Below are 17,251 nucleotides of genomic sequence, written 5' to 3'. Positions count from 1 at the left end.
TAAAAAAAAAAAAAAAAAGGTCAACATAACCAGAAAGTTGTAAGTCAAAGCAAAGCGTTCAGTGGAGCTGCGGGGTCCCACACTCACAGACACTCCAGCAGCTGTAAATCATTTAAAACAAGTAATTGGAAGACAGACTGGTAAGAAAACGCTACCTTCCTACACACAGGAACGCATAGTTTTGGTATGCTAATGGTCCCCACTACTAGTACATGTACCCTGAAGTATACATTAACATTACAAGTTTAGTTTCAGGAGGCAGGAGGTAAACAAGTTCAAATACTGTGGTTTTTATTGAGGTACACACTTAATGTTTTTGTTAAGGTCTTTAAATCATGACTCACATCAGGGATCCATGCAAGGAGCACAGGAAAGGAGAAGAAAAGAACACGAGCCACTCTGGAAACTGTCACTTACATGAACCTTTTATTGAAAATAAATTTTAAATCAACAGTGTTGCTGGTAACTCCAATACTACAGGTCCTATAGATACCACTCTCTAAGGAATCCACCTGACATCTCTTTTCATCAGAAGTTTAACGTTGTTAAAGCCTTTTCCCCCCCAAAGCCTACAAACAAATTTAATTAAGAACATCGCTTAATTCATTTTAATCCCAGTATCTTTGGGGACAAAAAACCCCAATATTTCATGGTGCTTTCTGTCTTGCTTTTACGCAACTTATTGGAGAATTTCATATTCCAAGATTCAGACAGACAGACTGGATGGAAATCATCTTTAGCTGCTTATGGGGCCTGAAGTACAAACATTTTGATTACCTAATCCCTAAATTAAATCAAACAGCTTCATGTCAGGTTATCTACCTTAGTTTCAATGCCAGAATTTTGAAACATGAAAAGGATCTTTCATTAAATAATTTGTTGTATGTTGTACCCAGTAACACAGAAATAAAATTAATCATGTTGTTGCAGTAAAAAAAATAATCCTCATTTTAGATTCTAATTTATTATGACTATTCAAGATAGTAATCATATTGGGGTTATTTATTGTGACAAAAAGACTACATTTATAATTAATCTTTAATTATTGCATTTAAATCAAGGGTATTCAGATCAATTAGAAGACTATTCTCTTAGCTGGAGCAGGATTTGCATAGAAATACTACCCAGTTTCAACTTATCTTCAAATCTGAACTTTAAACTTAACTTGGAGAAACCACTAAGGAGGCAGCTACTTTGAGTTAGTGAGCTAACTCCTTTGAAATTGTTTAAGAGAATTATTAGCCTCATCTTCTGTTTGAGGTCTTGTCTTTTTATGCAAAAACAGAAGAGAAGAATCTTGCTAACCAGAATTCCAGCTGGAGCCCAGTGCTACTTTAAAACACAGCAATCTGAGCCTAGGTTTTTCAACCACACTGAGTAATTCACTGGGACACAAAGAGTTTAAGCACCATCAGGATAAATTGCATTTGCACCATAGGGTTTAAGTCACTTGCCAGCAAGAAGAATAAAAGAAAACACTTGCTTTCCCTAAAAAGGAACACCAGGAGCTACTGACAATTGCTTGGCCTTGGTCTGCCACTCTGCTGCTCAGGAACTTTATTTTTTTTAACTAGGTTAAGATTCTGTAATTCAACAAGGCTAAAAAGGTGCCATGACTGGATGTTTCAGGAGACAGAGCCTCCAGATTACCTGCACAGGCTCTCTTCCCATTTGATTTACCAAGAAATTGTGTCAACATAGATCATTAGAAGCATGCCTCTGTCTTCTGCCTGAGGAATCCTGGATGGATGAAGTGAGCTGTCTTGATGCTGCTGAGCAGGTACATGAGTTGCAGGAAGATACAAGCATCTTATTTGGAGGACATAAGCTGATAATAGAAGCTACGTGTAGAGTTCACTCGTTGAACACTCACTGAATTTTTTCACCTACTAGTGTTCACTCAAAAAGTGCTGCTGAAGGGCTCCAGACCCGCCTTGGGTTTGTCGCAGTGTAACAGCACACTGACTCCTGGGAACACATGCAGCTCCTTCAGGTCATATCAGGAGTCCCACTAGTTGAGCAAGACAGTGATACAAGGAGAACTTACTCAGCTACACTGCAGGGATACACATGATACAGCCACACAAAACTTATGAGCAATCAAAACCTGTATTAATCCAAAATTCCGTTCCCAAACAACCTACTTTATCACCATATCATTGCTGGGATTAATATAAAGTATTTTTGAAAACACTGGCACTTACCCAAATCTGCAGTTTCACGCGCTTGTCATTCCTGTAAACGGTTTTCACTTTGAAGTCAATTCCTACTGTGCTAACGAAGGCTGGTGTGAAAGTGTCATCAGCGTATCTGAAGAGGAAGGATGTTTTACCCACGCTGCTGTTGCCAATGATCAGGAGTTTGAACATGTAATCAAAATTTTGATCTGAGGTATCTTTCTGCCTGTATCTGGTATCTGTTACTGAAGCCATCTAAGAAAATGACAAACATTGAAAAAGAACAGATTTAAGAGCAGTTCAGCATTTGTTTTCCTCAAGTGTGTACCATATGTTTAGCTTCTCTCTCTTCTTTCTAACATCAAAACCACTATACCTGCTGAATGAAAAGGAACACACCTTGAAATCTTTAAAATCCTGGCTTTAATTTTCTATTATCTACTTGTAATGTTAAGATTTCCAAATGCAAGAAAAACACCTGTTACACAGCTTTGTGTTTAAAAGAATAACAGATGGCTATTACAGATTGTTCAAATACTAGTGGGGAAACAGCATTCTTTACTCCTGTGGCAGCATGCCACTTCTGTTGCTCCAATAAACTGGAGTACTGCAACCAAGAACTAAAATCTTTGACAGTGAATCCAACTATGCAATCACTAAGCAGCCTCCAAGGCAAGTAAACCTAAATAATTCCTTCCATGACTACTAGGGGAAATCTGCATTTCTAGCACATGCACCACCACCAGAGAAGTTTGGGCCTCAACATTTACAGAAGGAAGAAAAAAGAAAATCAATGGGAGAAGTTGAAACACCAGGAATCTCCGCTGAAAACTCTGAATCCATCCAACACGTATGTACTCTCAAGACTGCAATTAAAATAAACAGCACCTGCATGAAATGAGGGTCCACTGGGGCTGCAGGCAGCATTTGGAATGGATAAATTACCCCTTATTACGGGGACATGAGAGCTGGGGATATTAGTGGGGTGGGGAGGGGGGAAGATGCAGCCTCAGAGGTCCCTCCTCCTCTTGTGACCCTGAACTGGCTTCACAAACCAAAAACACAGCTGCATAATCAGAAGTATCCAGACAGGTGGAACTCACTGCGCAGCCTTGGCTGCTGTAATATATACAGCTTAGACACTCCAAGGGAGAATGCAAGGCCCCAACTTTTCATCTCTGTACAGAGCAGGAGACAACTATACAGACCAAATTACTACCAAGAGAAGAAAAAGGAAACTTTACCTTTTATCAGATATGTAACACTGTTAGGTGTTCCAAAAATCTAGCCCACATCAAACAAGCAATGGTCTCAGCTCCTTAGAACTGGTCATAGGGTTGGCAAACCGGGGCAATGACAGCACAGGTCAGATCAGCAGCTACTCGTGCAAACTAGGACATGTGCTACTTGTGTGCAGCGTCAGAAAGCACCAAGTAAGTTATTTTTCCCCCTCAACTCAGATTCACAGGCACCCTGGGGAACAAAACTCACAATGTCTACTATCACCACGTGCCCAAATACTTTCCTTCTTGGCAAGTCTCACTTGCACACAGGACTTCACTCACTCACTGACACAAAACAAAGCAATTCAAAACTCATTGTAGTTGAACAGTTATAAACCAAAATGCTGTCCAAAGGCAATTTAAATAGGGAAGACAATATGACTTAAATTCCCAACACAGGGTAAGGAAATCAAAACTGATCTCGTTTAAGCTTCAGTAAAATACGCATGGCTGTTTATCTCTGATTAAACACATGCAACTTTCTCATGGTTTCAAGGGCTGGTGCAGCAGACATTTTGTTCAGATTGCATCAACAAGTACGGTTCCTAAAGAACTTCTCTCAGTGGCTCAACAGTCAACAGCTGCACTAAATGCAGTAAAATCTTCCCACAAGTGATTCTCTGTAGGATTCTATGCAATTCGGATACACACTCTTCTGAACTTCAGCTGCTATTCAGCAACACTACAGTCCTTTGCAAGCACTCCAGAAAACACAAGTACAGATTTCCTTCTCACCAGTGTATCAGAAAAGGGCTCTTTTACCCACGTCTTGTGGTTCATAACAGGAATTTCTAAAATGAAGAATTCAACATCCAACTGACTTTCATGCACTCACTCAGGCCAATCCACTCACTGCCTCAGTTCAAATATCAGAAATCTCAGCTGCAAAAATTATGAACCCAGATGATTAGTTCATTTGTACCATCACCAAGCTGGAAGACAGTAAGTTATCTCTGAATAATTTATCTTCCTCATACATATATGTATCTTCCACAAACGCCACTAAGAACACGTGTGCACTTCCTAAAGAAGGAAAAAAAACCCCACTATTAAAAATCTCTACTTCTCCATTCCACTCACAAAGGCTTAAAAATGGGATCCCCTCATCACCTGAAGCCTGGTCATTTAAAGATTCAGAGGCAGACCTCTAACAAATCATACAGGAATCGATATCTTCTTTCCACCCCTGCCTTTGCAGAATCCATCCACACACTCCAAGCTGATCTTTTCAATGAAACACTGCTGCTTCCATTAACCCCCCTAGACTGCTATAATCAAAAGCGTACCTGGCTACAAATGCAACTTTCAGATCTCAGTTAAAAAAGCAATTACAGAATGTGGCCAGCTAGAGCAGCTTTGTGAGAAGCACAATGCAGAAAATAAGATCAAACGATACTTGCACAGAACGCAGGGCTGTTGTCATAGAAGCACAACACTTGCTGGCCTGTGCGTGACACTGTGCTACACTGGAGATGCTGCAGGTCGGCTCCTTGAATCATAGAGACCATGTCAGAGCACAACATTTCCAAAGAAAATTCCACCCCCTTGCTTAAATTTGGCTTTCCCCTTGCCCTTCCTCTGGTCAACAAAGTGAAACTGAAAGGACTTTGGTACTAATTACTGATGACTCCTCTAATGGCTTATCATTACTGAAGCTGTATTCCACCAGGACTGCCCCTGAATTTATGCTTGAATCCTGAAGCCAGAAATCAGCAGACCTTTCTCCCAGTTCTCCTCCCCTCCTTTCCTCTTCCCCACTTGTTGTCCCACCCCTGCTCCAAGCACTCCCTAGTTATGCCACTCCTGAGGACCACGCAGAGAGCTGGTTCAAAGAACAGAGAGATCCCAGTTAAAAATAAATCCTCCTACAACTTCTCCTGTTTTGCAGGGCTGTTTTTAAAGTTGGTTCAGTTCCTGAACCATCACAGCTGAGGGAGCCAAGTGGAGGGGACCAAGCAGTGGGAAGCAACAGCAGTTGCTATGCTACTGAGAGAAAGGTCCACAAATTCACATCTCCTGCAGGCCCTCCGCACCTGGCAGAGATTCAGCAGCAGAGGGAAAAGACAACTACATGTCTACGTCAGGGAGCTCTTGTCCAACCTGTTGGAACAGCTCGCGCAGCCATCACTCCTGGAGGATTTTATTTCCTCCTTGGTGGAAGGACATTTATCTGGCAGTGTAACCCCCTGCTCTCTGGGTACACAGCCACACATGCTCTTTGCTTAGGATGTCTCCAAATACAGCAGCATCTCTGCTGTTTGACAAGGACGTGCAGACTAACTAGGGTTTTGTTACGGAAGACCAAGTCAAACACAGCTGGCAATGCAGAGTTCAAAAGAGAGGCTCATGACTGTTTCCATTTTGATTGCCTTGGAATAATCCTCAAGAAAATACTTACACAGGGAAGATTTAGCTATGTTACAGAAAATCGATTACCCAGGAGAAGAAAACAATCAGACTGCCCTTGCGAACACTTCAGTATAAGACCTTGCATCTTTTAGTTCTTTGCCTGCGCAGCCTAATTCTTTCTGGCTAAGAGCATGCTAACATTGACAACCTGTTTTCCCCACATGCTTTTGCAATGGGAACAAGGTCTCAAACACATCCACTTCCAACTAGTTTTGCAAGAATCGGCAGTTATGTAGCTATGAGATACCTTATTATTTCCCTATTGAGCAAAAAGCCTGCAGTGTGAGCTTGTCTTTTATTAGACTGAGAAAACACACAGGAGGAGGATGCTACAAATGCTCTAAAGCAATAAAATCTTAATCAGAGCTTATTATCCACCAAAGAATACGTTCTTCAGTCAAGGTGGCTCTCCTGCCTTTATTTTCTATTTTGGTCTAATGAAGTTTACAGAAAAGAAGCCTGTTGCCCTAAGACACCTCCATGGGAAACCAGCCTTCGCTGCCTTCAGTACCCACTGAAATGTGTCATACAGATGGCTCCACACAGCTGTGCTCTTTAATTTGTGACCAACATCATGGTGAAGAATCAAACTGTTCTGTAATGCAACACAAACCAAAGTGTTACAGCTCTTACAAATTACTGAAAGTGGTCACCACTGCCCCTGTTCCGCAGTATTTACTGCCTACAGCAACTTCAGCAAAAAGCAGTACATGAGCTGTCTAAAGCTGAAGGTGTTGGGTAGAAATCAACTGGTGTATCTTGCCATCCATTCATTTCCAGAAAAAAACCTAAGGCTGACTTCAAGTGTTGCCAGCACTTATGGTTTTGGCTACCAACTAAGAGCGCTGGTCTCTACCCTCTCACAGACAAGAAACAAGAAACCTGATCATTACCCTTGGAAGTTTAAATATCTCTGTATTAGCAGACACATGGGTCTGCTCAAAGAGGCCATTTTCACATCCCATTCTCTCTCACAACATCATGAGGAAGAAATCTGAATTTAGGAATGAGTCTCATTGTCTGCTGTCAGTCACCTCAGTTAACTATGGAAACACAGTCACACTGACAGAACTTATATTTCAAACTACACCTATGACACATCTGCAATTTCAACTTGTTATGAACCTGTATATTACAAGTTATGTGCATTTGTAACAGTAAAAACATATTTAATATTTGTCATTGCTTTATTTTTAAAGCCAAAACAAATTTACTGCATATGTTGTGTGTTATATAGGACCAGCAGCAATTTAAATGTGATTGTTTAACTGTTTCATCATCATCTGCTAGCACACACACGTTTCTTTTATTAGGCAGGTGAGAAGATGAGGGAGAAACTGCCCTTCTATATTTCTAAGAGTCAAAGATCTTACAACAGCATGCTACTCCAGGCTGGGTCCAGCCTTCCTTCACATGTGTTCAGCAACTGAGCCTCTGCTGTCTCTCCTAATGGACTATTTTATTGCCTTACAGGGCTATCAGTTAAACCATTCCTTTGACTACACCAAGTTCCAGTGCTCAAGATCAGCCAGAGAAAAATTGAGAAAAAAGTTAACAACTATCAGTCAAGAAGGAAGAAGTAGTTTACAGCAGGCAACAAAAGAAGGGGCACAGCCACGAACACAGCTGCACCTATTAGACTCCTGGCTAGCCATAGGCACTGAGGAGTGCGGAAGGAAGAAAAGAGATTACTAGATACATTCATTTGGTAAAAGCAGGAATAATGAGGCTAAAAAAAGGTAAAAGTTTAAACAAACCCACCCACGTACATGGTGCTAAAGTCAAATAGATCATACGTGCACCAAGGCTCTTATAGAAACATAGGACAGCAGCAGTGTAGACAGCTCTGAAGGTGCTAAAAGGCTGTGGAAACTATTTGGTAAGTTATGTGGTAGGGAAGAAACAAAAACGTAGCTAAACCAAAAAATTTCTTCATCTCCAATATTTACAGCTTAGCAGTAATCCATGGGAGGCATTACTGACATGCAGCATAACTTCCTTCCAAAAGGAGTTAATAACTTGTGGGGTTTTTCCCCAAAAAGTCTTAAAATGTGCATCCACATAAAAAATATTCCAGTTCCCAAATTGCACATCTATGTCAATTTTCTGTTACAAAAACTCACTCCCTTTCTGTGTTCTGTCATCAGAAAAAAAATCTTTTTTTCCTTTTTCAGGAACTGTGTTAAATCCTGAACCAGATTTTTATCAAGTAATGGAATCTTTTTACAGCCAACATATGCTGCCCTAAGAATAAGTATGTAAAGCAAGTAAGGCTGTGACCTGAATGAGTCCTATACAAACACTTTACTACAAGAGATATTTAGCAGTAGCAGAAAACACAGTATGAGCAATTAACATAACCGCTAATAAATACTGCAAGCAAGTGATAGTTACCAATTTAGATCTACAATCCATGAGACAGATGGAGGCTTTGCTGTGAGTATATGAATGAAGAGAGTGGTCACACTGTTGAACCTGCGATGTAGAAGCAAAAGGATTACAATGTTTACAATAAAGATGGATAATGGAAATATTATGTAAGAAACTAATGGGCAGGCAGGTCATACTGTGAACACACTGCTGTGTAAAGGTCTGAACCTCCTTCACTGAAGGTGAAGTAGAAAGCCCTGGTGTACAAAGAGAATGGAAACTTGTGCTTGGTTAGTAATGGACATTAAGATAACATCAGATATTCGGAGCCCCCAGTTTAAAATTTATTAAAGGTAGATTATCTAGATTAATCTAAAAGTTCCTGATCAATCCTACAAGTGGATGCAAAACCTCGCGTGGGAATCATTACGTGTTTCCTGCAGAAAGGCAGCAAAGTAAGTAGAACCAAGGAGCAGCTGAAATACATCTGTATACACCGGTGTTTTGCACAAAGCCTGCATCGAAGTCTCCTGTGCTGCAATGGCAAACTGCAGTAGGATGTGGAAATGTCTTCAACTTACAAAATGTCTGCATCTACACAAAAATAACTACCTTAAAATAGTAGTTATTCCAGATTTAGAGCAGAAAAACATAACAGAATTTGGTTCTCTTTTTCATGGCTAATACAATCTAAAGGCCAACTCTGTCTCTAGTGCATTTCCTCTCCAATAAACAAAGGTAAAACCCCATTTGTCATCTTGACTCACATTATCTTGCCTTGTGGAGACTGCCAAAACACATGGACAAATTCAGACCTTATGTAAATAACAAGCTGCAGCCACCTATTCCAGATCAGAATTTGGATCAAACAAGGGCAAATCTGTTCTCACGATCCACACAATTGATAATCATCTCACTTGGCAACAAGACAGCACCTTGCTCTTGCCCAGAGTATTGCGCATTTTTCAGCATCCGTTACGTTTCCCCCTGTTCTTACACCCTTGCCCTCTGCAACAGTTGCTCCCTGGGACAGCCTCTGGATTGCACTTCAGTACTGTCCAGAACTTGATTTTGAGGTGTCATCCAAATAACTCACTTGATAGATCTAGAACAAAAATAATTCAACAGTGTAAACAGAAAAACAATTAAGTCTATGTTTATTACTTAAAAAAAATAAGCCCCTCATCTTGACAGCAAAAACTAAAATTGATTTATTGATGAGTCCAGAAGTCTTTACAAGAAGATGCTTGTAGTGGATTTGGTCTGGAATTCACATGCTACAAATGAGTTCAATATAAGCAACTGAACGATAAAAACCTCTAAACAACATAGGTGGTTACTTATTATTGTTACTACCCATTCAAATTTGGAATCACAGGCTTTAAAAAGTCTTCAAAGAATTTGCTGCGCATGGAACAGAAGTCAAGAACCTGCAGATATCACCCTTTTCTATCAACTCTCTACCTTTACAACTACACTTTGTTAGGCAGCAGGCAGGGACTGTTGTTAGATTTCCTCAAGCCAAATGTCTGTGTCTAGAGCCATGCCTCTCCCATTTCCTCCATAACCTTCAACATCCTTAAAGTCCATTTTAGAGCCACAACAAAACCCTCAGGAAGGAGGAATTAGTCACTCTAATTTTACAGTGTCCGAAAATGTAAAGAAATAAAAGTTCTCACATTTTTTACTCTCTTCTATGAGCATTTTCATTGCAGCTCTTTTATCGTCACATAGTTCCATGCCTGTTGACAAACACGCTACTCCAGAAGGCATCGAGGAAAATACTTAACAGTACAAAGACATCCTCTTCTAAAGGGGAGCTAAACCAAGGCCAGCTCAGCTCTCTCCCAGATGATGCACAGAACAAGAGACCTACATCCTCCTTATGCCCTAGAAAGCAGATGCAGAGGAGATTTCCGCAATTCCCTGAATATTCCATTGAGTTTAGAAACCAAAGGAGCCAACCAATTTCTAGACCAACAGAACCGCTAGTTGAGGCTGACCCTGAACCGGCCCTGACTCCAGAAGACAGTGCAAGCTCAAGATGTTGATTGCTACTATAAAACTCACCATCATTAAAGCTCTTGCTTCCTGTTACAAACATTGCAGCAATGGCCAAGATAATGGGCATCAGTCCCTTTCTCATCGGCTCTCCACCCTGGCAGTTCTGCCTCACTTTCTCTGAGAACAAAATGACAATAGTGAAATACTTCTGAGTATCCAACTGCTGAATACACTGAAGTAGCAGTGACATAAAAGCACTCAGAACGAACATACAAGACAAACCCATACCAACTCTGCTGCCAAGACATGTGTAACTCCCTGCTGATCCCTCTCCAGCTGGAAGGCAGGGCACAGCTATGTTCTGTTATGGGATAAAGCCCTCCACAGAGAAAGCCGTGACCATGCCTTCCCACAGTGGTAGAAGATAAGGCAAGATCAGGCAGATGATAGAATTCATACTACTTGGAGCTAGTCAGGCCATATGCAGACTCGGGTAGACACTCCCCCACAGGTGTGCAGGAGACAGTAACAGATTTTTCTGCATCACCAGGCCTAAAACCTTTCGTTTATAGGTAAAAGCAAGCTGCTGTCCTAACCAAATCAGGTGGTTGGAGACTAGTATTGTCTTGTGGTAACCACCTGTACAGGGCCAGCTCAGGATGCCTCTGCAGCACAGAAGTTTAATTTGCTGCCTTTTGTCCTCCTCCTCCTCCAAGCAGAAAATCTGTGATCAACAAGTTACTTCGTTTCTGTGTGCTATGATGTTCTCCATGCTGCGAAGTAAGACCCCTGCTAACCAGGATTAGAACAAGCACCCTTGCAATTCCCATACTTTAATTAGTTAATGCTTCCAAATATATTTATATTCCAAATGTAAGTCTTACTGCTTACGTCAAAGATCAAATACTACCGCCCTGCAGTAAGCTAAGCACACATTTGCAAGAGCTCACTAAACACTGCAGAACTTTAAGCACAAGATATATTTTTACAGCAAGAAGCATACCTGAGATTACCAGTTCAGGACATTTCCCCATGTCAGCCGCTGAGAACTGCCTCAGAAAAAACTACTTCTTCGGGCCAAAGGAGTAACAAAGAACAGACATTGACTTACCGGGGAGGGTTAAGTGGACACAAGTGCCTTTCCCTGGCATTACAACCAGCCAACATGATACAAGACCCTGAAATGTGGTGCTGTGACCTGCCCATTTTGATCTGGACCTGCGTCAGGTCACACGAAAATGAAAGTAGGAGAAACTAGCTGAACCACGCACAAGTCAACTAACATGACTATTACACGACAACTAGCATGCTAATGAATACCACATGTATCACTTCGCTACACCTAGATGTTGCAAGAACTACTGCTATTAAAACCTAAAGCTAGTAAGTCTTCTCCATTTGTCACGTGAAAATTTATCGTACCTGCCAAGAGGGCAGCAGTTTTGTCAAAACTGCAAAGGAAGCTTGATTTAAAGATCGGTTTATTCGCCTTTCTTCTGACTTACACTACAAATTGTCCTGATAAAACAGACCTGAAGGCAGTGATCACAGCAAGGTCTCAGTAAATGCATATACAACCACTTCCAGGATAGCAAGCACAAATAACAGGAAATAAATGCTTTTCAGTTACACACTTACATACAGAAGCACATGGATTTGATCTTGTGCGCACTATAATCCAATTACCAGTGCTCCCATTATCTGAGTACGGATTCAAATACACAGAGCAAGTAGTTCCACTGACATTTCTTACCATGGGAGGGAGAGAGAGGAGAAAAAAATGCTTAAAGGAGGAGGTTTATCTGAACCTAGCGCTAAGCCAGGCTACTATGAAACCCCACAAACTGTTAGTAGCACTACTGAGGGTGCAGCACCGGGTCAGGAGGGAGCGATGAGGAACAAAGCAGGAGAGGCTGAAACCAGGTTTGCCACCAAGGAAGTGCACAGAAACATGAATTAAACTCCCGAGGCCACGGTCTTACATTGTCTCAAGTCAAGGGATAAATCCAGGTTAAAATTAAACCACCCCCACTTTTTGGTTTTTTATTTTTTTTATTTTGGCCAGGTTAGTCTTAACTTAGGTCAGACCAACCTGATGCACTGCACAAACTAACCAACGCTCATGGTGTAAGAAGGACAGTGCAGAGACAGAACCTCGGGAAGCAGAAAGATGGGAACGCTCGTGCCAGCGTTAGCGATGTATCGCAGGCAATACCCACGGCGCAATGTTGCCACACGCACTAGACGACACAGCCTTGCTGCACAGGAGGAACGTCGGGGAAAAACAGCGCACAGCCTCAGGACATGAGGAGAAAAGACCACCGGTGTTGCATACAGCATGAACCAGAGAAATTGGGAAGTTTATACTTTTTTTTTTTTATGAATTACATCCCAAAGACTGACCTGTTTGGCTCTGTGTAAGGGGCTGGCTGCCCACCGCGGCCCGTCCTCACACCCGTGGGGGGCAGCACCGGGGGGGGGAGGGGGGGGGGGGCACGTCTCTGCCCTGCCCGGGGCAGCCCCAACCCACCCCAGCCCCCGCGTTTCCCGCCAGTTTGTGGCTTTTCCCAGCTGCAACTCGCTGAGCAGAAAACAACGGCCCAGGGTGACAGGAACTGACAGAGGTCGCACACCAGCTGGAAAACAGCCGGCGAGGCGCCGGCCTCCAGCCCCCCCTTCCCGCTCAGGCTATTTTAAAGATAAAGCAGCATTATACCACCTCTGACTGCTGGCAAATATTTATTTTAGAGATGTAACTGCTGTTACCGCCTCCTCCCCGCCGCTCCTGAGGGCCTGCCTGTCACACCGCACCTCAGGGGCGCACGACACCGTCCCGCCAACCGCTGCCCGCCGGGCACCCCCCGGCACCACAGCCAACGCCCGCCCGCGGCGGTCCCGGGGGCCGGTGCACCCCCTGCCGCCGCCCGGGCCTCCGCCCTGCCCGCCGCCGGCCGCCGAGCCCGGGGACGGCCCCGAGGAGAGTTTCGGGGCGCCCGGCGGGGCCGCTGAGGCGAGGCACGGTTCCCGCCCCGCAGCGGGAGCCTGAGGGGCCGCCGCCGCGCCGCCCGGCCCCCCTTACCGTTACTTTCGACGGGGGCGGCTGCGCCCCGACGGCGCGCCCAGCGCGGGAGGCTCCCCCTTACCTGAGGCGGAGGAGCGGGAGCGGCAACGCCGAGCCGAGCCAGTCCCCAGGCCGCTGCTCGGTTGGCGGGAGCCGCCCCCCCGCCGGCACCTGGGGCGGCCCCGGGGGCGGAGCCGCGGCGGGGCAGGGGGGGCGGCGGCCGGTTGGGGCGGCGGGGCCGGAGCGCGGGAGCCCCGGCGGGGCCGGCGGGGGGTCCCGGCCGGGCGCGGCTCCGCTCCGCATGCCGCGGCCGGCGGGAGGCAGCGGGCGGCCCGACACCCCGGGGGCCCCGTCCTGGCGTTTGCCCCCCACCCCGCGCCCCGCTCCCGGGGCCACGGATCACCTCAGGCGTTCCCGGAGCCCCGGTGGCGGGAATGACGTCGCAGGTGCCGCCCTAACCTGCCGTCCTTGTCGCACTCTCCACACGGTCTGGAATTCACTTCATAGAACTGTTAACTCTGAAGTCTAGTGTCGGCTGTGGCAGCAGCAGGAACTACCGATGGGAGGGCTGAGGGTCGGGTCTGCTGCTGAGAGGACGAAAAACCTGAGGCGGCAGCTGTGATCTCCCCTGTGATCACAGGCTGAAGATCCTGTGACCTCCTCAGGTGGCTTGCCTGAAGGAGGACTCATGAAGAGATTCCAGCAGACTCTTTTGGCTTTAAAATCCTACAAACAGACCCCAAGCTCAAAGACAGAGACCTTGTTGTGGCCTGTCCCTTGGTGGGAAACCCAAACAGTTTTCTTTCGGAGGTGATTCCTCAGAGAAAGTGAACGAAATCACGGGTGTTTTAAACGTGTAACCACGGAGGTGCTTCCCAAACAGCCAGCAAAGATGGCAGTGCCTCCCCGATGCCAGCTGTAAACAAGTGCCAAAGCATAACGGGAAGGATCGTGATGGGCCTGGGGAGAAGGTGACTCCTGTGAGGGGAGGTCAGAGCAGGAGCCACCTGAAGGTTTCAGGGTTCCTGCCTCCTCTTCTCGACCAGCTAAGCAGCCCCCAGGGACCACCTCAGGGCTCTAAAACTGGGGGGTGCAGGCACCTCTGCAGCCTGCCGCAGCCCCCGGAGCTCCATTCCCTTCCCACCCAGCCCCATCGTGGTGTGCTGTGCTGTTTGATGTGCAGCACTCTGATGCAGCTCAGACACTGCCCAAACAGGAGAGATCGCTCTGGCTCCTTGTAGAAGCTTTTTGCACATCTCATGATCTTCAGTAACCACCTTTGGATTGGCTTGAAGGTCAACCAGCCCTTGGACAAGCTTTAGCTTTGTAACAGTTCAGCCACTTTAAAGGAGTCTGCAAATTGCTTTTATTGCTACATTTTCCCCAGGGCAGTTGACTAGTTAACAATATCATCAAAATGTAGAAACTCAGAGAGCACGGTAGTGCTATATAACTAGCATCTAGCCAAGGTGTGCATTTTGGGAACAATCACAGGAGAGACACAGAGAAGCTTCGAGGAACACCTCACCGCAGATCAGAGATGCCATACAGCTTCTCCATTTTACTCATTATACTCCATTATACTCAAGCCAGAGCTATCTGCCAGGTGGCCCAGGGGACAATTCTACACAGCACTGGAGTGATTTTATAACCTCATCTAGAATGAAAATATTTATTTGCCATCAAGACCCCAACTAAAATTATTGCTATATAAGCCAGGCCCTGATTTAAGCTGTAAGCAAGGTGTCAGCTTTGTGTAGGCAACCTGACATAACTGACAGCATAACAAAACCCTGGACTCATTACAACAGTTATTTTAAAGACAGTCTAGCAAGCTTGACACCTACAAAAGTCTTTGTAGCTCCTTGCAGTGCTCTCATTGCTGTGGGAAATGTGATCCCTGCCTTTTCCAAAACCTGACTTCCACTCTACCCAACATGGTGTCTGTGGTGACGGTAATAACGCATGTCCCTCTGTCTGCTGACGCTCAATCTAGCAAACCATTGTGAGCCAACAGCCCTGTAAAGCACCAACATGGAAGGCAAGTGGTCATGGGCAGATACCTACACCTTTGATGCAGATGACACGTTATGACTTAGGGTCCCTTGAGCATCTGCTCAGTTATCACCTGATTTAACATCCCATGACTGCAGACATGAGCGCAGAGCCACTGTTCAGCCTACTTCCCAAAGGCTTTTCCAGATTTCATGCCATCCCTGAAATGCCACTGTTGATGCACAAGCCTTTTCTCAGTCAGGGCTAACCAAAAGAAGAAGGGGTGCCCCCAGGCAATTAGGAGACAGGGGAATTTGTAATGATTCTTTCTGTCTATCATTTTGTTTAGCCACATTCCTATAATTTATGGAGTCAATATTATTAGCTCTTCCAGTGTACTTCCCTTCCAGGACTTAACATTCCGGAGTTGCTCACACAACTTTCTGTGACAGAGCTCTGTATTATTTTAATTTATAGATGTGCAAATGAGGAAGCAGAAGAGAACTCCCACAAGCCCATGGAGGTGGAAGGGAAAGCAGATGTTATGCTTTATCTTGTTTTCTGATGTGTGGCTCTATCGCACTCTCTCACAGCAGTTATGCAAGCACATTTATCAAGCACGGCATGCATACTCCACTATGTTTCTAGTTCAAAATACTGCATCCTCACACAGTACAATTGATCTAAGGCAACAATTTTCATCTCTTCAGTTCCCACTTTTCTAAAAACACTATTTTATTGATTATTTATTACTAAAGCAAGAGCAGCACCAAAGCACCTAAATCAAGGGTGATGGTCTGCTGTGTGCGATGCTGTAAGGAGTAATATTATTGATCATGAGTCTAAGAGAGTCATCGTCTAAGCTAGTGGTAGGCATTGGGCACACACCGACAAAACTGTATCCCAAAGAAGCACAGTTTGCACACAAAGCAGCAGTTTTGGCTTATTACCAGCTGTTGTCCATGGAAACTAGGTGAAAACACGGCAACTGCAAGGGGGAAACAAAATTCTCCTTATTTGAATAGGTAGCATTCACCCAGGTGCTTCTTCACTTCAGCGTGCAATAAACAGCATGTATGCCCCATGCTGTGTCCCCAAGACATGTGTGAATTTCATTCTCTTTAACAGGGCTAACGCACCAAAATCCTTACAAATGGGATTTTGAAAACTGTTCATAATATTAGAAATAGCAAAATAAAGTGACAGCCAGATTTGACCGTGCTGCCAATGCATCTTCTTTTATGCACAGCATATTGTGTTGTGTCCTGAAACACACTCAGAAAGCGGGGAGGACATCTGCAGTTCTTATCAATTCATATTTCTGCAGCATATCTACCTACACCACGCTGTGCATGTGCAAAATGGTCCAAAAAAACGAGTGTATACCAACAAATGATCTCTAATGATCTAATTCAGTCCAGACTGTTCTGCCCCTTCAGCCTTGCTGTGGCTCCTCACGTAGCTGCTGTCAGCTTTCACTCCCTTACCCTGGCTTGGGTGGCAGCAATGGGATCATGCCCTTTTGAGAAGGAGGAAACTCTAGGAAGTTGTCTCCCCTTCATCCCCCACATCATGCCGGGGAGATGGGAAATGGAGAACAAGACACCTGTGCTGGTTGGAGGAAAGCAGACCATGGGAGCAGCTCAGAAATGCTCGATTGTTTTTACAGCATGCACCCACCCGGTGATCCCATGCCTGGGATGTACCCTGCCCGCTGCCCACACCAAGCTTGGTGGGCTGCTCTGCCCCATCCTGGGAGGAGTTCCAGCACAGCATGGCGTGTAACAGCCTCTCTGGGTGTTCTCAGCCAGAACCTGGAATGCCATGAGCACAGGTCAGCCAGTCCCTGCTTCCAGCATAGTTGTGAACAGAGAAGTTTGGGGTCTCTTTTTTTTTTTTTTTTTTTTTTTGGTCACTAATCAAGGGACCTACTATAGATTCAGCCATTACAA

The 17,251-nt window shown here is 44.7% G+C and overlaps 1 protein-coding gene across 8 annotated transcripts in view; it reads right to left on the bottom strand.

The window, feature by feature from the left end:
* The window catches only part of RAB3B (RAB3B, member RAS oncogene family), a 58,206-nt gene extending 44,350 nt beyond the window's left edge, over window positions 1-13,856 (bottom strand). Inside the window, exons 1-3 of one of the 8 annotated variants that reach the window (XM_056355748.1) lie at window positions 13,387-13,448; window positions 8,264-8,344; window positions 2,205-2,432 (exon numbers count right to left, since the gene is read on the bottom strand). In XM_056355748.1, the coding sequence (XP_056211723.1) occupies window positions 2,205-2,432; window positions 8,264-8,284 (249 nt within the window). In that variant the 5' untranslated portion in view covers window positions 8,285-8,344; window positions 13,387-13,448. Of the gene's footprint in view, window positions 1-2,204; window positions 2,433-8,263; window positions 8,345-9,174; window positions 9,192-10,309; window positions 10,392-13,322; window positions 13,497-13,707 lie in introns of those variants that run through there. The other 7 variants (XM_056355746.1, XM_056355745.1, XM_056355753.1 and 4 more) reach the window with 7 other exon arrangements.
* Between the last annotated feature and the right edge of the window lie 3,395 nt (window positions 13,857-17,251).

The sequence above is a fragment of the Falco biarmicus genome, chromosome 11, assembly GCF_023638135.1.
Source record: "Falco biarmicus isolate bFalBia1 chromosome 11, bFalBia1.pri, whole genome shotgun sequence".
NCBI lineage: Eukaryota > Metazoa > Chordata > Aves > Falconiformes > Falconidae > Falco > Falco biarmicus.
Note: the sequence above shows the minus strand (reverse complement) of the source record. Positions and strands in the feature narration are given on the sequence as shown.